The following is a 24822-nucleotide window of genomic DNA, read 5'->3' on the forward strand; positions in this document are numbered from 1 at the left end:
TAAAATCCGAACAAAAGCAAATTACTTCAGGAGTTTTTCACTTCAATGTGAAACTTTCTCAGCATTTCGGGACAAAAGAACACCAAGACCCCTGGAGCATTATTGCTATTTAAGAAGAAATGTTTCAGTATATTTAATTTAATCAAAACTTATCCCACATATTCACCCTATGAATGAACAGTCTGTGCACCTTTTGATTCTCGAAGACAGCAAAAAGACTTGTTTAGATTAGTCTACAGAAGTTTTCATTGACTTCTCTTTCCTTTGGGGGTTCTGCATTCCTTCTGCAACTGAGCAGACAGAAACAAACTTGCATTGTGATCCAGCAAAGCATAAGGTTAAGACATCTATCATCACTGCATTTAAGCACATTTTACTGGACAGACTGTGTAATGTTGATTTATTCTGGATGACAGGAGTCCCAAGTTTTCTCCCACACTTTGCTAAAGGCATGTCACCCAACTTTCAGTGAGTCACTTAGGTCTTGATTTTTCAGAGCTGCCATGCCCTCAATACCTCCCACTGACTTCAGAGGGCATTCTGAACTCATTTCTGAAGGTCAGACCCTTAATTTCTCAGCAACTTCATCTGTAAAACAGGGATAGACAAGACCTGCACTCCATCTGAATTATTTCTGACCATGGGCAAAAGACTGTAAAAACGTGCAGTATCATTTATTTTCTACCTTTACTGTGCACTGAAAAAATGGAGCACTTGACAACTGCAGATTTACAGCTGCTGCAGGAGGCCTCTTCAAGCAAAGTAGCTCTGAAAATTTAAGTCATTGTTCGAGTTGCCCATGCCAGTAAATTCACCAGTAATTGTAAGGCAACCACTCAAGTTAAAGTTTGCTGCAAAACAGGTCCTGCTGGAACCTGAATATGAACTACACCAGGTGATGACATTTGGGTGGTGCTCAGTGCTAGTGAAGCTACTTAGACAAGTCTCAGACTTGGTGGTTCACACATCATCCAGTGCTCAGTATTTAGCTGCACTGCCATATTAAGGACTCAAAACCAGACTTCTCTTTGAAGAAGCATTATCCATTAATGAATCTGAGAAACCATTCTCCCTGGCTCAAATCCCAGCTGAACTCTCTCCTTTTACAGTTATGACCAGTGACCAAATTACATATTTGGTCTCTGCCTCGGTTTTCCATTCTGTAAAATACAGTCATTGCATTTGCAGAAGTTGAGCTATTTTTACTGTACTCCAGCTGACAGAAGGCAAGGAGTTGAAGTCTCCTGTACTTCCACAAATGGCCACACTGCACTTAGGCAACGTCAGGTTAACACTGTTCAGCAGAGCCACCTCTCCTAGAGCAGTGGAGAGCAAGCAACACTTTTACCATCACTGCAGCTGCAGTAGCTTCAAGGACAAAAACCGATCTTTCGAAAAATAAAAAATAAAAATCTTATGAACTCCCTGAGGAGCTAGGGAGGGCAGTGGAGGAAGGAACACAGTTCAGTAAACAGGAGCACTTGTTCCCCTTCTGCCAGCATGGGAAAAAAAGACTTTTGAGGCAAACTAAGAAAAAAGAATGAAGAAAGCACCAAAAAATTATAATTCAAAAGAACTGTAAATTCCTAGTACTAGCAAGACTATCCAGAATGATTTCACTATAACAACAGACATTTGGCAGAAATATTAAGCCATCTTTTCCAGAGATTAAGTTATCTCTAGCTATTTAAAAAAAAAAAAAAGATAAAACCTAGTGTAGGGGTAGATTAGCTCCCACCTGCTGCTGCAGAGTCCATTTACTTCAGAGACGGTGCTAGCCACTGTCAGAGAGAGAATACCAGACCTTGGGTCAGATCCAGTCTAGCAACTGCTACATTCTCAGGAAAAAGAAAACAACAGACCTAGATAATTTGATAATTAACAGCTCAGCAAGGGTTCTGTCCAGGGAAACTGAACTGACAGGGAAAACAAGCCTTGATCGTGCTTTGTTTTACCCATTGTCAGAGAAAGGCTACTCCTGCAGAGATTTTTTTCAAGTATGATTTTCCTTCTGTTTCAGATAATTCAGAAAGTAGTGCTGAGAGCACAAGATGCAAAGGGGGGTAAAACTATTTCAAAATCATGCCCAGAAATCACAGCGCTCTTTACTTTTGTTCAGCAGAAACCAAGAACTTCCAAAGGCTTACCTGTATTCCCACATTCACACGTTCATTGCTCCATCCTACAATCTAACCACTCACTCACCTACAGCATCATGGAAATGAAAGGCAACGGTTCTCAAGCTCTCCCTGGGCTAGCCAAGCCTGCCAGTAACAATGGCCCAGGTTTCCAAGGGGTTGAACAGCTCAGTATGGATAAATTATTGCGATGCTGTGCATGGAAACAACATTTCAATTAGACTATTAATTCACACGAGTGTCTTGATAGCATGCGTGGTCAGGAGGATATGGAGTTGGGGACTGGGCAATGCCAAGAGACTTGTAAGACTACTGTCCTATGAGACAGCAAAGCAGCTCTTAGGGCATATTCTATTGTATCAGAAAGTTCTGCAGATGTATAGTGCAAAACCAGGGTGCCAATTCCATCTGCCATGTTCAGATATATTACAATATTATGAAAGGGCAAACTTTTCAAAAACAATGTCATCAAAACAGGCACTGTCTGCTCCCACAGACAATACAAGGCATAAAGTGCTTGACTAAAACCCTGCTATATGCTTGCTCTACTTCATCGGGTATAAACACTGCTGAATTGGTCCTTTGGACCAGGATGGCATTTATACTGCCAGGTAGCACACTCCAGTACAGTTATCAGGAACACTTCCAGCCCCTGCCCAAGAAGTCTGTCAGCTAGCCGAGCCCCCTTGCTTCAAGGGGAGAATTCAAGTCCCACCCCTGCTCAGTGCCTCTCTACTGAAGTCTGTCACCACATATATGCCAATACTGGATGTGCAGAATCAAAATTGAAGCAAATTACAACATAAAACAGAAAAATATAGCAAGGCTCTAAGTTAATGCTGCTACTAGCAGGAAAAACAAACAAACAAACAAAAAAAACCACAAAACAAACAACAACAACAAAAAAACAGCCCAAGCACATCCCTGGCTCAGACTCATAAACCAGTGAGAGTAACATCTAAGGGCCCCCTTGGCCCCCTCACATCACTGCTGTTTTCAAGCAGATTCCCCTCATTTCCTTGGAATCTCATGCTCTTCCCTACAGCAGTGACGGTTAAACTATTTTTTGCCTCCCAAGGGAGCACTGGATGCCTGTCACTTGAATTGCTTACAGCCAGGCTGGACAAAGCACATGAGAATATGCCGAGGGGAACAATGCTGCATATGATTTCTCAGCATTCCTGAGAGCTGCAGACAGAAAGGGATTGATGGAGCCAAAGCCCTCCCTCCCACCGTCCTTCAGTCCGACTCGGTGCTGCTGAGGGTTGTCTGACCCAGTGGGCTAATCAGCACAGCGCACATGTTGGCACACACTGATTTTCCCACACAGAAAGCCAAAACACTGATTCTTTCAAAGCTTTACTTCAAGAGCTACACACAAAAGACCTACATGCTTCGGTCAATGGGAGTGAAGATGCTTATTCCACCTCTTTCAGGAGGTGCTTAAGTGGTTGAACCTCAGGAAGAGGTCCCATGTGCTGGAAGGAAAGCAGCCCTCATGGAGCAAGAGGCGGCAATGGTAAAGCGGGAAGGTTCAGCAAGGGCCTTCCTCAAGGGACTGACTGCTCTGTAATTCTTGTCCTTGCACTTCACACTGTGCCCAGATCAGCTCTAGGTGAAATCATCCCAGGCAGCAGAATGTGGCAGGGAGCAAACTGGGCATACCCCTGCTGCAAACTTAGTTTCCTGTTGGAGACCCAGAGTCTGGACTGAGCATCACGGGGGGCAGCCTGAGCACAGGACAGCAGCTGCAACAGGACAAGAAGGACTCCATCCCAAAAACAAATGCAGTTAGTGCTGACATGGATTCAAAACGACCACTGCTCTAATAAAGTCATGGGATAAGCACTATAGAGGCCAAGTGTTAAAAATAAATAAATAAATAAATACAGCTAGGAAGTGTGGGGACATATCATCACATTAAATAACCAGAGCTGAATTTAGCAGTATGGCATTAGGGGTTTCACCGATTACTCAGGCAGGGGGCTGGCCACTGTCTGCAGACTGCATACAATAGATTCAGAGAATCAGCAAAGGGAACTGGAACTATGAGCAGGAACTGAGAGAGAGATTCTTGAGCAATTAACACCCTAGAGCATTAGATCAGGGCAGAGAAGTGCCCTGCTGTTGTCCATTTTCACTATGTTTAAGGAAATGACTTCAGTAGTATTTTTTTAAAGCAAAAATTCAAGATAACTTAAAGAACGTGCCCAATTCACAGTCAAAACCACCTTCTGAAGTTTTGGATTTTGGCAGATCACTCAAAACAATGGGAGAAAACAGCATTGTTTTATTTTGTAAGCATCACATCATTTTTCCATAACTCGGGTATTTATGTACTTGTAATTTAGGTATTAAACGCGGGTCTTCCAAGCCAGTTCTCTAACCACTGACCTTCCTTCCCCTCTCTCTACTTCTAGTCTTTGTCCACAGCACCTCAATGGTGAAGAAGGCATGGTGACACACAGTCTTTCATTTCTCATTTAAACAGCAGTGGTTTGCTAAGCGGTCCCTGTACATCCCTGCAAGATGCTTGATGCAGGCGTTTCTCTCACATCCTCATATTACCAGTACAGGGCCCAATACGCTTCTGTCACAGTTGGTCCTGCTGCAGGGACGTATGGCCAAGATGATCCACACCTGGAATTACAGGGAAGTGCCGGCTGTACCACATACTGCCGTGGACTGCCTGGACTCCATCACCAGTTCAGCGTCACAGGCTATCAATGAGCTGGCGCATATATCACACTTCCCAGCTGAATTGTAATGGCCTTTTTATAGATTTACTAGTTAATTTACAGGGCAATTTTGAAATAGCTCATCTCATTCATTTCTAAACTCCCCACCAGATTCACTTGCTCAGTTCATTAAACCTGAAGGTACAGCACGACCGAATATTCATTTTTACTGAGATGTCAGCACACACACAAAGAGCTTAGAGAACATTTTTGTTGCAAAGCCAAGGAGGGCAGGGAGCCTCTCCTGCAACCTCATCTGCCCCCACAGCGGTAGTGAAATTCATCAGCTTTGATCTTACAGGACCAGGCTAACTCAATCACAGCTACTGTCAAAACTTCTGCCAGAGCGAGCACGCCATGAACTCTTTCTACCACTAACTTCTTAAGCCAAGAAATTCCCATAAAAGCAAGACGACAGTCTTGTCTTCTCTATGGAGTCAAACTCCAGCAAACTCCAGTCCATTTTCTCACCCAAATTATAATAGAAAAATCACTGCTTCAAGTCTTACTCTATTCATATGCTGGAAAAGCCTGCCTTATGGAAATGGATTTTGGGGGAGGTGTGAGGGAGATTCCCCATTTTAAAGCAACATTCTTTCTCATATGGAATTAATTGTGATGTAATCATCTACATTACACCATAGGACAACTTTGTGAAAGTCAAAACAAGATGTTCAAATCATTAGATTTGATATCATCATTCCGTAAAAATGTTGTTACCCATTTTTGTTGTTGCTAAATTTATATTTGCTAGCAATGCTAACATTAGACTTCCTTAGAATAAATAAAAGTCAGCAAAATAGTGTTGTTTGTTATCCCAACAATAAATATTCAACAAACAGAGGGTTTGTTTTTGTTGTTAAATTAGTTACATCCCTAAACACTGGCAGCAACTCATTTGAAAGCCCCTTCAGCTCACAGCAGCTGCTCAGAGCAATGTGATAGTCTACAACAGATGCAAGGCATTCAGCGTCAACTTTTGAACAAAGTATGAAATATTAATTACAATAAAACCTCTTGATATCAACAAGCACAGCTGTTCTTCGTGTATGAAACTGATGCGTTAACTGCTACAGTCAGCAGCCAAGTCCAAGTTACAACAAGACAGCCATTCACTGAGACTGCAACACAAACAAGGCTGCTTTGTACAATCCCTTCTGTTGACCGATACCTGCAGGAGGTAGAAAACTGCAGCAAGCCTGGAGGCTGTTTCCCAGGATGTCTTGAGAGAAGCAACAGGAGAAGAAACCACCAACATACCCTCAGCAACATTTTGACTTGCACAGGTAAGATTCACCCTGCTTCCAGAGTAACCCATGGCTTGTTTGGGAAAGAAAGATCAAACCTTTCATTCCTCCTGTTTAGAAAGTTAGAAGCACAGGTTCCCTTACTTTCCAGATCTGTCAATAGCACCTGGTACACAAATTATGGGTTGCTTGTGCTTTTATTATTCATTAAAAAAAAAAAAAAAAAGCCTGTCATGCCAGCTTCCAACCACCACATTTCTCTAAACACCCCCTCTTTGCTGAGCTCTTGCGTGCTGCTGTAGAGGGTTCTTCTCTGCTTCATAGACTGGTTAAAAGAACAGACACCTCCTTCATTTCATTTATATATGCTCAACAAGTTCTGCAGTACCCCAAACAGCAAAAGCTGATTATTTACCTGTAACTTGTTTTCAAAAATACCATTACATATCTGTATAGCATAAATGCTCCACGCCAACTGGCTATGTGGGCTGGAGAACTGATTAGACATGAAATATCCAGCCGGCTTTGATTCCCAATTGCTCAGTTCTTTATGAGTGTCTGCAGGGTGCTGAGCACCTCTGCAGTAGAGAAACCTGCACAACCGCAGTTAGCCACACAGCATGTGCCTCCACCCAACTTTTAAAAATCTCCCTTTAGGCCTCAAGAGCACTGCCTGGTGGATCTTTCTTCTAGGGAAAAAAAAAAAAAAAAAAAAAAAAAAAAAAAAGCCACATATGCAGCATGACAAATAGTTTCTTAACTCTATTGTTCCACGAACATCTTCAGATCTAGGACAAAATTACAAGTGACAAAACTAATTGAAAGATTGCTGAAAGGTAATATTTAGGTACCTTGTGTTAGTGGAGATTACTACAGGACACCTGAGAACTGAATTCATGATTGAAAATTAAATATATATAGTTTTTAAGTTTACAATAGGTTTTCTTTTAAAAAGAAAAAAATTAAATGCCTCTAATCTGAAGTAAAGTTTTTCCATGCAGATTAAATAGTTGATACCATCTCCCATAAAAACATGTACTTTTTGAGTCACTGGAAGTTTTACCACACTGTTATGTCAGACTGATCCAAAAGAGCTTTTGTAGAATAGAGGAATGTAACAGAATAAACAACAAATTAGGCAACAAAACTTTCACCAGGAAACAAGAATTCATTTTCTCATTCTCCTGAGTATTTGCTAGGTAGCATTTGCCAAGTCTCTTTCCTTCCTTGTACCATAGAACTAAGATAATGGAAAAAAAAAAAAAAAGTTTGCCTTGCTTAGCTTTTCTTTTTTAGTAGAGTGAACCACAAACAAAAACAAACCAGTAATGCAACTATTGCAGAAATGCAACTTATTCTGAAATTTATGAACAGTGCGAGGAGATTTTCTGCAGTCCTCTGTCCTGAGAAGGTTTCCCCTAGCATGGCAAGCTGGGCTGGCATGCCAGGCAGAGGTGTGGACAGAGACAGATCGGTGAGGATCAGTGGAGAAGGGTAAGAATGACAGATTTAGACTGCAATTCATAGAAAAGACAGAAAACAGTGGGGCTGCTTAAACCAAAGAGGCGGAGGTGGGGATTTCTGCTAATCTCCTAGTATGATAACAGTTGTCACTGAAAAATAAACTTTGACAAAAGATTCATGGAAGCATTAAGAGAAAGTGTCTGCTAACAGCGCTGCCTGAAGAAGCTGAATAAAAATCTTACTTGCATCAGGGGACTTTTCATCAGCAGTGTAAGACCCAGCTGCATTTTATCTGAGACAGCCTACGGGCATATAATTCGGGCTGAGCACAGGACCTCTTGAAGCAATTCTTAAAGCTCCATATTTCCTTAACAGCATTTGGTCCTTTATTTATTTTGAATGTTCATATCAATCACTACATTTCACTTGGCCTCCAGCCTGCCCTGTTGCTTGTTGACACTACAGAAATACAAATTAAAAATGAGTGTAACACCACACAAAATGCAGCTAACTACTTTTAGAGCCAGTGCCCTAGAAATTTATTTCAAGCTTTTCAACCAGAAAGTCCAGTCAAGTATCTCCAAATTTAGCATGTTGTACACCTCTCTAGATACAACAACTTATCCCAAATTCAATACAAGAAAGCTCTTTATGGCAATCTTCACCTGCACAATGTGGGTGACAACTGCTTGCGTATACTTAAATACTCCTGAAGTTTTGTGATGTTTAGGTAAAGACAATGGTTAGGAAAAGAAGGCAGTACTGCATAAAACATTAGTTCCTGCCATACCTATGATGCTGTAAGCATAAGCTCTTGAAATTGGATGGCTCAGATTGTCAAACAAAACTCCAATTAACCTACAAGACTGCTTCTACACATGGAAACTAAGCAGTGGACATGATTAGCCAGAGTGGGATTTAAAGAACACAAACGCTTTCTACCAATGCTTCATACACTGAATTGCACCTCCAGGCCAAAGCTTCATGGAGAAGGTTGAGCAAAACAGTAAACAAACCTGCATCAGCCAGAGAACCTCTAACCTTAGCATGCTAACAGGCATTAAATAACAGAACAGGATCTAAAGAGCATCTGAGCAGTTGGTACTTCTGCAATAACCATGAACAGGATAGCCTGCAGAAACTATAATTGTCTGGCATCCTGAAACCTGCATGTACCAAGTCAATAGTTGGGTTCTTGAACAAATTACCTTATTCCTCTATGCCTCAGTTTGCCTTCTCTTTAAAAAAAATAAAATAATTGTTTTGCAAAGCTGCACATGGAGATCTCTGTATCAGGTATTCTAGTTAAAAGCTAGATAGTCTAATAAAAGTGAGATTTTGTACCTTTGGACCTGCCAGCTGAGGTCAGAAAGGCCTATATAATGCTTGGTCAAGAACAGAGAGGTCCTAGGTATGATCTAGGTACAGAGGTATGCTCTCTGTAATGCCTTTTTATTTTTTTATTTTTTTTTACAAATCAAATTAACCCCTTGGAACAGAATTAGCTATGTCAGCATCAAGAAGCCTTTCCCGCAGCACATTTAATTAAATGACAGCTGGTTTGCACACTTCAAGTCTTGAGAATAATGAATACAAGTTCTACCTGGGGTAGGGTGACACACTGAAAGCCCTTATAGATGTAGGAACTCTGTATTTAGGTTAAAAAAAAAAAAAAAAAAAAAAAAAAAAAGTTTTATATACTCTAAACAACAGATTACATACTAAACGAGCTGGAGGAGAGAGCAACCCATGTCATGCAGTCATGTCAACTCATGTCATGCAGGAAGCTTTCCCTGTTATAAGTGAGTGATGTGGCAACAGAGCAGAAGTGATGTCACTGCAGGGGTCCATGCTGCCTTTATGAGCTTTCCCACCGTGAGAGCCTGAAATTAGATCAACAAGTAACATGACTGTTGACAGTAAATAGGAGCCAGAGGTTGTGAATACAGCAGATGCTATCAATATCAAGCCTTCAGGTGTTAGCTTCAGCTGTATACAGATTAAGCACAGCAGGCAATTTAATCTATACGAGGCAGTTCATAGAAGGGGCACCCAGGCTGTTCAAAAGGGAAAGATGCTTAAGCATCACAACTAATCTAGCTGTTACAAGGTAAAAGCCTCTGCACAGCTACCCTCCACATAGCCATATTCCACAATTCACTGCTTTTATATACAGACAGCAGCCCATTCCTTTGTTGAATCTCAGCAGCTCTGTTTCTAGTTTTGGCCCCACGTTTCCTGCCCTGAAAGGCTGTATCCCACTCCAGTTAATACATCTTGTGTGCATTTTTGGAGGACACAGTGCAACAAAGCCCAAAGTGACATTTACTTCCTCAGGTTACAATGACGACTGGAGGTACTCTGCGCTCATCCAGGGTGCAAAGTATTAATTATAGGAGAAGAAATAAACTGTTTGTTTTTGTTTTTTTTTTTGACTGAAATTTGTGTTTCCAAATTGCAGCAACCACAGGCTGCAGGAATACAACTTCTGATTAAAGTCTTTTAGTGAAATGTTCCAACAAAAGAACTGCACCAGGTTCTGCCTAGCAACCAGCCAGTGTCTTCCACAATCAGTCCAAACACCAGACTGCAAATCAGACATAAGACCAAATATATGATTAAGCCTCTGAAACCCTATCAGTTGATTTCTTCCCTCTTTGGAACATAACCTGTATGGTCGCTACTACTTAACAGCACTTTTCCATCTCGTAACACATCAGCTCTGCTATGTTAGATCAAATGTTAGCATTGGCTTTCATTGACAGAAGCAGTCACAGAAAAAACAAACAAACAAACAAAACCATTAGACAAGTGTGATAACTGACCAGATAACTTCAAGATAATATTACTTTTTAAAACAAGTCCCTTAGACTTTAAATTACTACTTAGTTTTTGAATTTCAGCAAAAACAACCAAAGAGAAGTTGTGTCCCACCCCTGCCCTCTCAAGACATATGCTCCAAATGTCACCCTTATTAACTACAGGTACACTGAAAAAGGAGAGACAAGCACAGTTGGGTCAGTCACAGAAGGGAACACCAGCTGCAGACCCATACCAGTGACATTCTCTGCTGTGCTCATCCACAGATCCCAGTCCTCTTTTACTTTTGTTCAATCTTGGGTTTTCAGAAAAGATGCAAAATGAGAGCTCGTAAGACTCCCAAGCCCTTTTGTTACTATGGTTATTGTGCACATTGATCACCTTGCTGAAACGAGGAACGAGTCCGTATACTAACCCAATGTGTGTTCTTACCCTAACATATGCTGTTCTCATGGCTGTTGGGTCCCACCACACAAAAGAAAGAACTGTTTCTTGTAGGGAGCAGAGTACACAAAGTACTAAGTACACAAGTTTATTTATTCACGTTTTCATCTGGGGTCTGCACAGCTCTAAAATACTGCAACTGTGCTATTGTGTGCTTCACACGACTGCGCAGCCTAACTAGCTGTCCATGGGAGAGCCAAGTGTATAATCTTATAGTGTAAACCAACTCAATTGTCAACCCATGCTGGTCTTTTGTTAGAAGGTATAATTTTTAGTTGCTATGGAGGCTAAAATATAATCCACAAAAGTAAGTACATAGAAGAAACCATTTGAAATAACTAAACAGGAAAATTACTTTCTTAACTCTGAAGTAGTATTATGATTCCTAAAACTATCTTTCTAAGGTGTTTTAATATTGTAGACCGGAACACATTAAATATATTTTATACTCATCATGAATGATAAGTTTCTGAAGTATGGTCTCCTGTGAAAGCCCTGCCTTTTCGTTCAAGCAATGGAAGGTTATTAAGGTCACCCAAAAGACAACTACATTTTTCAAGAGTTCCCTTCATGCTCCTTTTTACACAAAGCTCAACCATCATCCAAAACAAACAACAACAACAACAAGCTAGCTTTTGTATCTCAGATAAGCCCCATTTTCCCAGTGTTCCCTTTTTTGCAAGCCCTACAGACTTTGCACCTTCCTAAGCACAAAATCATAACTGAAAGCACTCCTCAGCAGCTGGCATCTGATAAGATCAAAAGGGCAAATACTGCTTAGCTGAAAACTTGTTTCTCCTTCTTCCTTCACATCTGTCCCAGTTTGGAATTTGCTGGTCTTTTAGTCACATTTTAATGCAGGTCTCCCTGAGAGCTAAACTGAGCAGCCCAAACCAACCAACGGCCAGGTTAAAGAAAGTAAAGGAAATATTCACTTACAACCATGATTACACTGCATCACCAAAAAGTCACTTACCAGAAATCTTTGAATCTTTGTCATGCTTCACTGCAAAGGTGGTTTTTTTTGGAAACAAACTGCCAGACTATCAGACTATCAGCGTAAGAAATGCCAAGAAAAGTACAATCCCAGTGTCATAACCAAGCTCAGGAAACAGGTAAGTGTAGAGCAATCAGCAATAGGATGTGGCAAATACTCCGCCACCAGCTTCAGGTTCTAGTTTGGCCTAGGCTATTAAGAGCTGACAGTAGCAGTGGCTGAGATAGGAAGACTTTATTGCTAGTTCCATTCCAACCCCTGCCAGTAATCATCATCATCACCTAGGATGCACTGAATTTAAAGGGAAACGTAAAGGAGCAATTCAGTACTCCTGCCTGGGAGTCTGATACTTCCTAGCCAGCAGAACAATTCTGCTACAGAGACAGAAGTGAAACCATTCTTGCATTCTGTTGTCAGTTGTTCCCACCTCTGCTGTTTTGATGTTTCTACCCCAGTAACACAATTAAAGTAACTTCTTCAAGGTCTTCAGTTTCCCCTCTGACCTCAATGAAGAGTGGGGTGGAAGATGGAGGGGGGAGACTGACTTCATTCTGAGACTTCATCCTGAGCTTAAACAAAGCAAATAGCCCCCAACTCTCACCCCCTTAGTAAGCTTGCCTCTGAGAGCTGAAGACAGCATTCAGGGAGACCGACATGTCAACTTGGCAGTTCTTCTAAGGATCAGAATCTGCTCCATCTACTTTGACAGTTAGCCCTATCTGTGCCTGACGTGCTAAAAGCCTATCAAGACAAAGAGCTGATAGGGCAAATGCAGTAACCCAAAACATACTGTTATCAGTACTTTGGCCTCTAGCACCACCTCTCCTCCTGCATCTACCAAAAGGATTCCCACAGGAGAGCAGGATTAATCAATGCTCATGGCTAGAAGTTCATTGCAAGACAAGCCCAAACCATCCTCTAAAGTCATGGACAAGTGCTTGCTGCATATTGCTGCCACAGGAGCAAGGGGGTGAAAAAGACTTCCACAGAAACCATGGAAATAAAGTTGTGTGAGAGCAGCATGAGAGACTGCAGTCAGCAGCTTCTGTACATTTTAAATATCTAAAGAGCATTTCAAAAGCACATGGAAAAAACTTACTGCCAAGTACAATGGAATATATGAGTTTCCGCAAAGTCCTACAAAGATATACTCGGTCCCAATTAGGAACAAAAATCACAGCTTTGCAGTTCAGGCCTTCCCCTATAGGGACTGACCAACATGGGCAACCTTTTTACCTCACTGATCGTACTAGCATAGTCACATTCACCTTGAGATTTACTAAGTTCCATATAACTGGAGGCCCAGGAACTTCATGAAACAAATGAGAACCTTCTGCACGGGTTAGAAGTAAAAAGCAGAGGAAAGATCTATACCATTTCAAAGGATTTGCTTAAAGATATAAATCCAAATTAAGACAAAAACATGGCAGGCACTGTTAATGGGCTAGACTTGTAAGAAGGCCTCAGGATGTATTGAGGTATTACAAATATTACACATTCAGATTTTGGGATGTTTAAGGCCAGGTGTTTCTGTAGACAAAGTACAGCTTATATACCTATATCTGTTCTCAGAAAATGGAGCAGCTTCACCAGTGTCAGCAAGTCTACCCAATAGTATAAAGCTGACGCAAGCATACTTGATTTGAGCCTGAACGCAGTATGCCAGCTGAAATACCCACTGGTTATAGAAACAAGGTTCAGGGCCACATGTGAGAAAAGTACACTCAGATCCTCTTCTTGTTATTGGCAGGAAGAATCTGATCTCACACCACTCTAAATACAATAAATACCCTTCCTCAATGGGTTAAAGCCAGAAGCAAAACAAAACCTCAGTATTTTCAAAATTCAAGGGAATTTTACTCAAGGACTTTGTTCTGAGCCTGTCTCTAAAAAGGAAGAACAAGCTATCTTCATCAGATCCCACTTTGAATGGACTATCCTTAGATTCTCAATAAAAGACTAAAATACTAGATACACTTTAATCTGACCTTCCCTACTTCTGATCTTCCTGATCTCTCTCCTGAAAGGCAAAATTCATTTCAGGATTACAGTATTCTTTATTGTATCTAGTATCAGGGACATTGCCTCTGCCCTGACTACCTCGCATGCTAGCCTCCTTGGAGCCCGACCCCTCACAAGGTGTTGAGGCCCTTCAGGACATAAAAGGGAATAGAGGAGGAAAGAGTCTGTTGGCTAAGAACCTTATAGAAACACAAACAATCTTTTAAAAATGAAAAGAGAGGAGCGTTTCTCCTTTTTAATGGAGAAAAAGAAGAACAAATGAATAGTTTTAAGTGCAAGATCACACCTGGAGATGGTACCAAGCCTATTTTATTTTATTAAGTGAGCCACAGGAGATAGCTGGGCATCTTTCAAAGGGACAGATGCTGCCTAAGCCTTAGGCAGAGGGAACAGGGCTCTCACACCCCACCACACCATGCCCGCTCAAGCAGCCACTGGTTCTGCACCCACTGCAGCTGGGTCCGCTCCTTACCTCGGCAGCAGCACAGCCCCATGGCCTGCAGCAGCACCCTCTCTGGGCCCCAGGCGGCGTTTGGCCAGGTCCACGTCCCTGTCCCCTGCTGCCCAGGGCTCTCCTCCCGTGCCTGAGGCAGGCGGCAGCTGTAAGCTCCCAGGGGGCTGGAGGGCAGCGGATGCCAAACGCAAGCTGTGGGTGTGCACGAGGAGCTGCGGGAAGGGCCATTTCACCTCTTGCAAAATTATGTCAGCACAGGAAGGGGTCCTATCATAAGCTCCCCCCTGAGCAAACACTCAGCACACATCGCCGGCAGTCTCTGCACCACGCTGCGGGGGCCTTGCGCTCTCACCGAGGTCAGCACTGCTCCAGCCATATGCCGAAGGCTTGTTTAAACACTCCTAATTGCATCAACCCAACTAAAGCACTAGCCTCAAAGACAAGATAAGAGCTTTGCTTTGGGATAAGGAAAGAACCGTATCACTAAAACAGATGTTTCCCAGGTCTCTGCCGACCCTGTGTTTGCTCTCGAGGCCCTGCAGCACCTCCCCGAGAGCTGTAGGGACCCTGTGACTGCAGGGCCACAGCCCTGAAGGCACCAAGGTCCCAGAGCGGTGTGACACAGGTGTGTGACTTTGCTTTAGGCAGCAGCTCACAGGCAAGCAGCATACAGAGCATGGGTCACACAGTAAGGTTTGAAGTCACAAGCAAGAGCCGGAATGACAAAGTCCCTTCCAGGCACTGTAAGAGGAGAATGCTCCAAGAACACTCTGCATGCAGTGCACCCAAATTGCAGTATGGGCGGGAGAGAAGAGATACACTAAAAGAGAATTTGAGGGAGGGAGTAACAAGGAACTACCTTTAAGTATAGTTCAAACACAAGAACCTGAACCTGAGAACTGATGAGACTCTGCAGCTCCTACTCCTATACATGTTCCACTCAGTCTCGAGATCAAACCAATTCTTCCAGGCTAGAAGCTGAACAAAGGATCAATGTTTACTGGCTCTCCCATCATCCTTAAAAACAAGCCTATAATGTGTTTGCAGAGTCTCCCCTGCAGAATATTCATCTCTTACTGTGCATTTACAGCCTTCCCATATTATGACCATTTGTTACCTAGCAGAAAAACAAAATTAAAAAAAAAAAACAAAACAAAACAAAACAAAACACAAAAACACACAACATGCAGAGTGAAATTGGGCAGAAAAGTTTTACCATCACCACCAAACATGTTAGAGGAAACTCAATATAATCGCAAAGCCGAATTTGGTATTCTGGTTTTGCTGGTACCAGCTTGTTCCTGTTGGGCCTCTCAACTTATCAGTGTCAATAGCTGAAATTCATCTCTTGTGCAAAGTGTTAACTTCCCCTAGTAAAACAGCAGACACTTCTGCTCTCAGAGATGAGGTGCATGCAGCACCTGCCTGAGTGGCTGGGTGCTCTCCTGGCAACGCTCCTGCACCGCATACAAAGCGAACTCCAGAGAGCCCCTTGGCAGGGGTAAGATTTCCGAGTTTTTGAAAACTCACACAAAGCAGTTACTAATGATGCTGTTGGATCAGTGGTAGATAAAAGGTGCGGAGAGAGCTCTCCACTCCCCAGCTGTTCCAGCCTGGCAGCCAAGGCAGGCCCCTGGGGATTCTTACTGGGTGCCATGCCTCAGAGCAACCCCCCCAACCACCTAAACCTTGCTGAAATATGAGCATTTCAGGAGTTTCAGGACTGCTGCATACCACATCACCGCTCACTGATGACTAGAGGCTGCTATGGGGTAAAACGACTAGAGGCTGCTGTGCCATTAAACACATTCTTTTAAACAAATGCATTCTTTTAAACAAACTGGCAGCTTCACTAAAGCATGTTACAAATATTTATATTTATAAAATGAAGCACTGCATTCTAAACTCACTTTATTTTCAAGGAAATTGAAAAACTGACAAGTTCGTCTACTCTTCTGATTATGCTATGTTACAAGAGGGAATTAACTGGTCCCAGACAAAAGCAGCTGAGATGAGCCACAAACATGAACCAGCAACATGCTCTTGCTGAAAGCAAGCTAGTGGTATCCTGAGCTGCACTAGGCGAAGTATTGCCACAGATCAAGGGAGGTGATCCCTTCGCCTCCATCCTTCCCCTCTGCTGAGCTCTGGCAGGGCCACATATGTGTCTACAGTATAGAATTTCAAGACACATTTTTGCTTAAGTGTAACCCTAAAAACTCTCTTCCTAGACCTCAAGGCATTGACAAACTCATCCAATAAAGGACGTGAATGCTCATCAAAGGACTGTCACAGAGATGGCCAAACCTGTCTAGATCACACAAATCAGGATTATGATTATGTAAAATGTATTTATATTTACACTCTGAGAATTCCAAAATATTGCCCTATTGCTGTAGTAAGTAGGGTGGGTATGTTCACACCTCTCCAGCAACAAAACCCACTTCACCTGTGGTAAAACGCCAAGACTCATTTCTGTTAATGTACATAACATTCTGCACAGCAGCTGTTCATAATGGGATTTCAGTAATTCTCAGTAATTCGACCTTTTAGACGCATGGTTAATGGCGCATGTCTTTGCCTTTAACTGCACATACCAACTTTAGGCAAAGATTCACAAAAGCAGGAGCCCAGAGTTTTATACCTATCTTGAAACCAAGCACTAAGCAATTTAGCTGATCTTTCAAAACCACCAAGTACTTAACAAGTCCCTGTGAAATGAACTGGTACAGACCGAGTGCCCTAAATTTTTCTTAAAACAAAAAACAAAACAAAACAAAAAAAAGCCATTTACTTTGCACTTCATTCCAGCTACAGCTCTCCAGTTTTGCCATTTGAAGTTCTTGATTTAAAGTTTACACCCCCTCCCATTTTTTCAGAAATATGATAGCACATTGGCTTCTATGCTCAAAAGGAAAGCTGGCTGCTAAACAGTGCTGTGTATCTAATGAACTTTCCTATTTAAGGACCAAGCTGAAGATCTGGAAACCAGAAGTAAAGATTTAAGCCAACTACTTATATTGGGGGGTGGGGGGGGGGGAGAGAGACTAGGGTAATATGCTGTTCTATTTCAATGATTCATTCCAGATGTGATAGCTCACTGATGGCCGAAGGCATTTATTTTTCATTCTCTTACTAGGAAACAAATGGCTTTTGTGATTCCTAAATGACAGAAGTCAGAGTTGCATCTCTAGAACTGAGCAAAATCTGCTTTTCAAATGTTTAGACACAAGACAAGGATTACAAGATTTTCTCTCAAAACCCTGAAGGCACAAACTGGTCTGAAGAACAGAAATATTGGCAACACTTGGAACCACTAATAACAAACTAGGAGATCTGCACTTGATGTAGAACAGATCCCAGCCAGCCAGCACAAAGCAGATGCACCAGTGAAAAGCTGACCATTTATGCTAATATCTATATTCAAAATCCAGGAGAATGGGGTTAAAATTATTCAAGTTTTGCCAATAAAAGCTTCTATCATTTGAACGGCAAAGTTATTTATACTATGAATTTCTCCCTATCAAAGATCTCCAAGTCAAGGATTTGATAAACTATAGACTTCCTCTTCAAGCTCTCTTACATGGGGAGGTTCATTGTTTTTTTCTTGTGAGAAATCAAATTCAAACCAGTTTATTCCCTTACTTGATTACCCATACACATGGTGAAACTCAAGCAGAACCAGCTTGCCAGGTAACAGAACCCCACTGCTCTTCTTTATTGGATGCACAGGCTAGAGGAGTTAGAAAAGAGCTGTACAAGACTGAGTGTCAGCAGCAACATATAGAGAGTGCTTTGGAAAGCTTTTTCCTTAAAATGAGTAAAAAGGAGTCAAGTTAGATGTTTTGCAACAAAATAAACCTCTGCAGCACTGAAAGGTAAAAATCAAAAGCAGAAAATCCACTCTGAGTGTTAGGCAGACAACCTATGCTGCTGCCTTCAGTGATTCAGGAGAGCTCTGGCTGGATCTGCTCAGAGTAATGGAGAAAAACATTTCTCAACAGTTATCTGATCAGAGCATCAATGTCTATTTGATGAAAGCAACAATGCAGCTTACTTTGCCACGTGGATGTCTTTGCAGGCATTATAAACCCATCTCCAACCTACAGACAGGTTTTGCCTCGTGAGCAGTGGGTTCCTACCAGGGCAGCAAAAGACATCAGTTGCTTTGGAAAAGAGCAAAAACTGAGTAAAGCCAAACCCCCTTTTGCTTCAGAAATCCCTTCTGTCATAGAACACTGGCATTTTCTCCAGAGAAACAACTACAACTACAGGAAATCAGGAAAAGAGCCAGCATCACTGCACGTCTTAGGACACCCTCACTCTGGTGCCCCAACACACAGAACAGCTTTGGCAAACCTCACAAAACTCTGTCCTTCCAACTCCTGATCTATGGCTCTTTTCGTTAGGCAACTGCCAAGTTCCCAGTTTACCTCTGGAAATATCAAGATGGCATTTCAAGAAACTCAGGACAGCATTTCTTGTCCACCGCTGGCCTCTCTCCTTTTCCATTTGAGTAAGCTTTTTACACCAAACCAGTGCTCTACGGTGCTAACACTGTAGCAGAGCACTACTAAGTTGGCTAACTTAACAGTTGGTACGCATTTCAAGATGCCTTCAAAAAAGGTTAATTTAAAAGCCATTCCAAAAGCTTACCGCTCCACCCAAGAATTTAAAAATATATCAAGCTAGTACAGAATTCCTACTACCCACTGGCTCAGGAAGAGTATTTTAGTAGTGTAATAGCACACGTAGAAGAGTATGTGAGTACATTAAAGTCAACCTTAGCTGATGTATATCCAAATATTAAAACTCACTTAAAGGAATACTTCATCTCTTATAAGTGCCTTATTTTATTTAGTAATAAGGTGAGATGCTACCTCCCCCAACACTTCTTTCCCCTGAGATGGTAGAAGTCTAAACCATCTTCCCCTTCCAGACCCCATCATCCCCCACCCCTAAAAGCCCAACCCTCTAAATACACACTTCTAAAGCCTTTAACATAAACTGTGAAAGAAATGTTTTTGCAAATTCCAGTTCTCCAGCTTGGTAACAGTCTGAAAAATAGCTTGCTGACAGAAGAATCAGGTCTTCATGGCTTACAGGAATTTCCAGTTAGTTTGCTCTTCCACAAAAGAACATGAGTTAGCACCAAACGTGTATCACTAGACAGTACGAGGTATTACTGCATTCTAGCTATGTTGTGATTTTGTGTTCACTCATTCCTTTTCCTAAGTGATACAACACATTCCCTTTAGACAAGCTAGGCTTATAATACAGCACACTTATGTTAAGAAAGGCATTATGGGCTTAAAGAAATAAGTATTTTAAAACACAAGATCAAAAGTCACCTAACTGGTGAGACACGATCAGCATTTCAGAACATATAACCTGGTCCTATTAAATGGTTTCTAGTCTAAAAAGTCACAAGATACTGAACTTATGAAAAATTATTCTGAGTTGACCATGTCTATTCCCTTCCTCTTCTCTGCAATCACTGTACCTCCAAGTGACCTTCAGCACCTGAAGTCATACCACCAGAGAGCCACAGCTGAATAATTTTCACTGACATTTTGGCATTTTTTCCCCATAGCATTGACCATTTTTAAGAGAGGTACCCAGGTGGCCGCCTCCTTTATTCCTTCCATTCAAGTAAAATCACTCTCCAACCTAAAATACTTGTTGAAATTAAAAGGAATCCTATGAAAAAGGAATGAATAGAGTGTGCAAATTCTAATGGACCATCTGGGTCCAAATTCAAAACAGAGAAATTTTAGGTGCAAGCAACATCAAGCAAAGAAAGCTTCATTGTAAATGTCTATACAGCTTTAGCCACATTGTGCTACAGAGTAAATCCTGTAACTCTAACCCTTCCATGTCAGCCATGTCCATGGACAAAATCTCCTTTTTACGGAGTTTTTCACACCTGCATCTAGCAAAGCTGATGCCCTTACTGTTGCATTTTTTGTTAGTAGAAAGAATGGGTGCACTGATTAAAGGAGTATGCTAGGGCAGCACTTACTGCTGTGCTTTCATTTCTTTCAGTGGCATGTAAGCACACTGCCTGACTTCAGCATCTCTCACCCTGCATCACAATCATTTCTCACCAGTGGCCCTGCACCCAGAGCTGTTCTTGCACAACTCGCCCCCACTGAGAGCCCATAGGGGAAGAACAGTTAAACACACAAAGTGGACTTATGGAGACCAGGGCAAAATCTGTGATGCTGTTAACATTACAACTGAAAGCAAAGTTTTTTCTCCGATTCATATTCAAACCACATGGTCTCAAAGCAGAGCCTTTGGGGCCTCTGGAGTGGGAGAATTCTCACACCAATGTAGCTAGAAATAAATATTAAATCCACAACACCAAATCCAAGGAAGCAGCACAGCTTGTACAATTAGCCTTCAATACAATGCATATACAGTCGGTTACAACACAGCCGTTCCTCATGGCCTCACAGAGGCTCCCCTTTTAACAGGCTATTCTTTTGATTTCATAGCTTTTTTCTTTATTATCTCACACACACCTTTTCTTTACTATCTCACACACACCTTTCCCAAAGTTTTCACGAGTCAGACACCTCATGATTAAACCCAGAACTAACAACAGTATTTCATGAGCTCAGCATGATATACAGCATCTTTGGTACCACGTGAGGGCATGGATATCAACATCTTAAGTGGACTTCAGTCAGATGAGCAATGGTTTATAGATGCAGAATGCGTTGCCTAATCCTGCAGTTACAAATACATCTGCCTCCATTGGCTGAGGTTCAAAGCCAGACTTTGAAAGAATGTATACGCACTGGGCTGTGCACCTGCCAGAACAGAGGTGGGAGACAAACTCTGAGAAAGTAAACAGTCTGCTAACAGGAAGACTTCTATAATAAGTGACCTGAACTTTGTCTTCCTAATGGACAGTTAGGAAGTGTTTGACAGCAGGCCAGCTGCCACAGTTCAATTACAGTGCCTGAAGAAAATTAGGAAAATTATGCTTATCAGAGTGTGCTACACTAAACAGAACATAGTCCTGATCCCAGCTGCCTCACTGCTCTTGGTTTATAAAACAGTATCTTGAGCAGAACCCACTGTGATAGGTACTGGAGAGATGCTGTAAGGCTTCAGAAAGCCTCTAAATTCACTAAATAACCACTAAATTCAACACAAATTAACCACATGTCAGTATGTGTTCTCAGGGGTCACCACGTTGTGCTCCTTTTAAATTTTTACTGAAAGTAAGAGGAAAAAAGTCGGTTCAAAATACAGCTTTGGTGACAAGGTACTTGTGATCACAAGTAGTACTTTTCTTCTAAATCTGCAATTTTACACCTGTTTAGAAACATACTGCTAAAGTAATAAAGCCAAAGTCATTCCTAGTGTTGATAATACAAACACAAAGCTGACCAGTTCTGTACTGACATAACTCAGCTCTTTTAATGCAGTGCAGTGTAAAATGGCATGATGTCCTCTACATAACAGAGCATACATCTAGGCATACCTTAGAAATGACAAGCTCATGCATGACTTACAGAGAAGCTATACCTGGGTAACTAGCAGGAGTTAAAACTGTTTCCAGAACAAACCAATAGACAGGTAAAATACAGCCATGCTGGTTAGTAACTAGGTCTCAATAAAAATTATAATACCTCTCCTTCAAGCCAAAGATATTTAACTAGATCAACAGGCTCTGATAGTCACTCTAATTCAGTGGAACTAACTTCCACTATAGAGCATAAAGCTGTCAGAAAAGAAAGTACACCCAATGTCCTGCAATAACATCTAAACCCAATACTCAAGAATCTACAGGATTCTATCTGTTAGGAGAGCTTGCATCAACACACAACAAAAAAAGCAAAAGCAAAACCAACACCCACACATTCTGGACATGCCAGAGATTCCACATCCATCCCTTGCTGAATAAATTTCTCTGAACAACAGTAATTGACAGAAAGAGACTGATTCTAATAATTTATTGATTTGAAAACACATGGTTTTCTTTAGTTTTCCAACTCCATTTTCCAGGGACACCTTGTAGTAATAAAATCGCACACGTTTCATTTATACGCTATTAACGTCAGCATTTCTCCTGGCTGTCCCAGAGAAACTAAATTGTTTTGCTTATTTCACATTTTTATCATTTTTTGTGTTGCACTGGTCCTTCAGAAAGTACACAATCTGCACTACCAGCATTTCAGGTGTCAGATGAACTTGTTTCCCTGCAGTAATTTGTATCTTTTTAAGTTTTTGAAAAAGCCTTAAAAGCATTAAAAGGTCCAAGATGGACCTTTGTCATGACATGCTCTGACTTCCTGAATAACACAAGAGAATCTCATGAGCAAGATCCAGTGCAGAATATATTTTGTGGGCAGCTGTGTTAATAGGATCCTGCCCAAGTGTAAGGCTAAGTACAGGCATTAGTGTAGGATAAGTATATGAAAATCATTAATAAGAAGCACATAAGTCACTTTGACACCTGAATCTTCTCCCACTCATCATACCTAATCACTATTTGGAAATAACTAAAGTAGCATTCAAAGGCTAAAGAAAGCTTTTAGAACATAACATTAAGTTATTCTTACTTTATAGCATGGCAGCTTATTTAACAAAGCATAAATCTTCAATGTTATGCCCTAAGCAATACATCTTTGCAGTATTTCCTCCTCCTCTCTATGAAGTTTAGATAGCCTGGTGCAAGCTGGTTCTCACTGATAGCACACTGGTTATCCCTAAAGCATTTCAGACAAACAACACTTCAGGTTTTGCATGTGAATCCTCACAGCTGTTTGACAGCAGGCCAGCTGCCACTTCAAACTGGTATTAGTGCATCATTCACTAAGAAACAGTTCATAAACATACCAGATAGCAGTTTACCAATTAGAATTTCTTTTGGATGCTGGAGCAGCACACTATCAGCTTTCTGTTCCTTCCCCCACACTTTTGTGTGGGCCACGTGAAAGGGAAGAGTGTTTTCTTTTTCTTACCTTTGCACCCCAAATGACTTCCAGCTGGTATTTTCAAGTCAGCATATTATCCTGAGCAGTTAAGCTACCAGCACTAGCAGGTACCTTAGTCACATCAGCAGTGCTGCCTAACAGGTTTGTCAGTACATAGCGTGTTTTCACTCTCTATTCTTTAGATAAGGGTTGGCGTGCATGTCAGAATTCCCTTCTGGGGAACAAAGACTGTTTTCTTACTTACATGATGTCCAGAGTTGGTTTAAAGACCAGTCCTGCTTCTTGCCCTGTTTTCAAGGAATGTAATGTAACTGATACAGTTCCACAGTGTGTGGGGAGGAAGTTTGTATATTCTGCGTATCCTGAACCTGCTGCATACCACAGAAAATCAGATCCACAGCACCTCAAATCAGGTAGGAAACCAGCCTAAACCCACAGGTCATTAAATGCTACAGATGTTTCTGCAGTTCTGTGATGACAACAGCAGGAGTGAAGCAGATACACAAGAAATTCAGTTTGTTCTTTGTCCACGAAATTTTACATTTAAGAAGAGATGTTTTCTTTATTCCTGCTATTATACCAAACACAAAAGCAGCGTGAATTCCACAAATAGATACACATGCATCTGCTGCCAGTTCAGGATACATAGAACATTTTTTAAAAAAGAAAAACCTCAAAGAATCATCATCCACCACCCCAAAAATCAGCTATTTACTTCTAGTCTCAGAGCTAAAGAAAACACACTCAGCAGACATGCTGACCCTTAAAATGCTCAAGTGCAGAAAGTCGAGAGGAATGCAGCCACTGGAATAATCTATGTAAAAGGATGAGCAAACCTAAGTGCATCTCCAGCTAACACAACCAACAAAAGTCTACAAGTTAATGGCTCCTATGAACTACATTGCCATATATTATGCCTTATTTTACTTTACTTCATTATACTAATGTACTAGAGTATCTTTATCTGAGGCATCCCAAACATTGCATAAAATGTGCGGAGAACTCACCTGTCCTTCTTACAAATGGGAACACAGCTGCTTCTGGCACAGAACATAGCTTAACCTCCCAACAGCAGCATCAAACACACAAACTTCTAGACAGCATTGAAGACTTGATTTCTGACAAATTAGCAAGAAATATAGGGAAGGCACTATATAATTGATCCTGTTGACAGATTGATAATCATATCTTCATGGAACAAAGCTGTTCCTGCACAGAAATGCTAAAAAAAAAAAAGTATCTCTGCTCACCACACATGCCTTAGGGCTTAATATATTATCCTTAAGGTAGAATATTCAGAGCTTACACTGGAACGTCTCAGAAGGAAGAATTCAAAATCTTAATTTGCACTAAAAAGGCCAACCTGATGAGATTAAATGACGACTTGTACATTCCAGCGACAACATGCCATCATCTCACTAAGCCACATTTGTATACCCAAAGGGCAGCCCACACAAAATTCTGTGCAGACATATTTGACTTTCATGAATACAATGGGTTAAGGAAAACTGCTCAAGAACAGTGAGATTGTGTCTTAATTATCT

General features: G+C 41.4%; 1 protein-coding gene across 10 annotated transcripts in view; it reads right to left on the bottom strand.

Annotated features, from left to right (window-relative positions):
- ARHGAP22 (Rho GTPase activating protein 22) overlaps positions 1–24822 on the bottom strand; it is a 151633-nt gene that overhangs the window by 90964 nt on the left and 35847 nt on the right. The window contains exon 1 of one of the 10 annotated variants that reach the window (XM_084526110.1): positions 9310–9358. The exons of the other annotated variants lie outside the window; for them this stretch is intronic. Coding sequence (XP_084382236.1) covers positions 9310–9343 — 34 coding nt within the window. The 5' untranslated portion in view covers positions 9344–9358. Of the gene's footprint in view, positions 1–9309; positions 9359–24822 lie in introns of those variants that run through there. 10 annotated transcript variants of the gene reach the window in all.

This window comes from Aythya ferina, assembly GCF_964211825.1.
Source record: "Aythya ferina genome assembly, chromosome: 7".
NCBI lineage: Eukaryota > Metazoa > Chordata > Aves > Anseriformes > Anatidae > Aythya > Aythya ferina.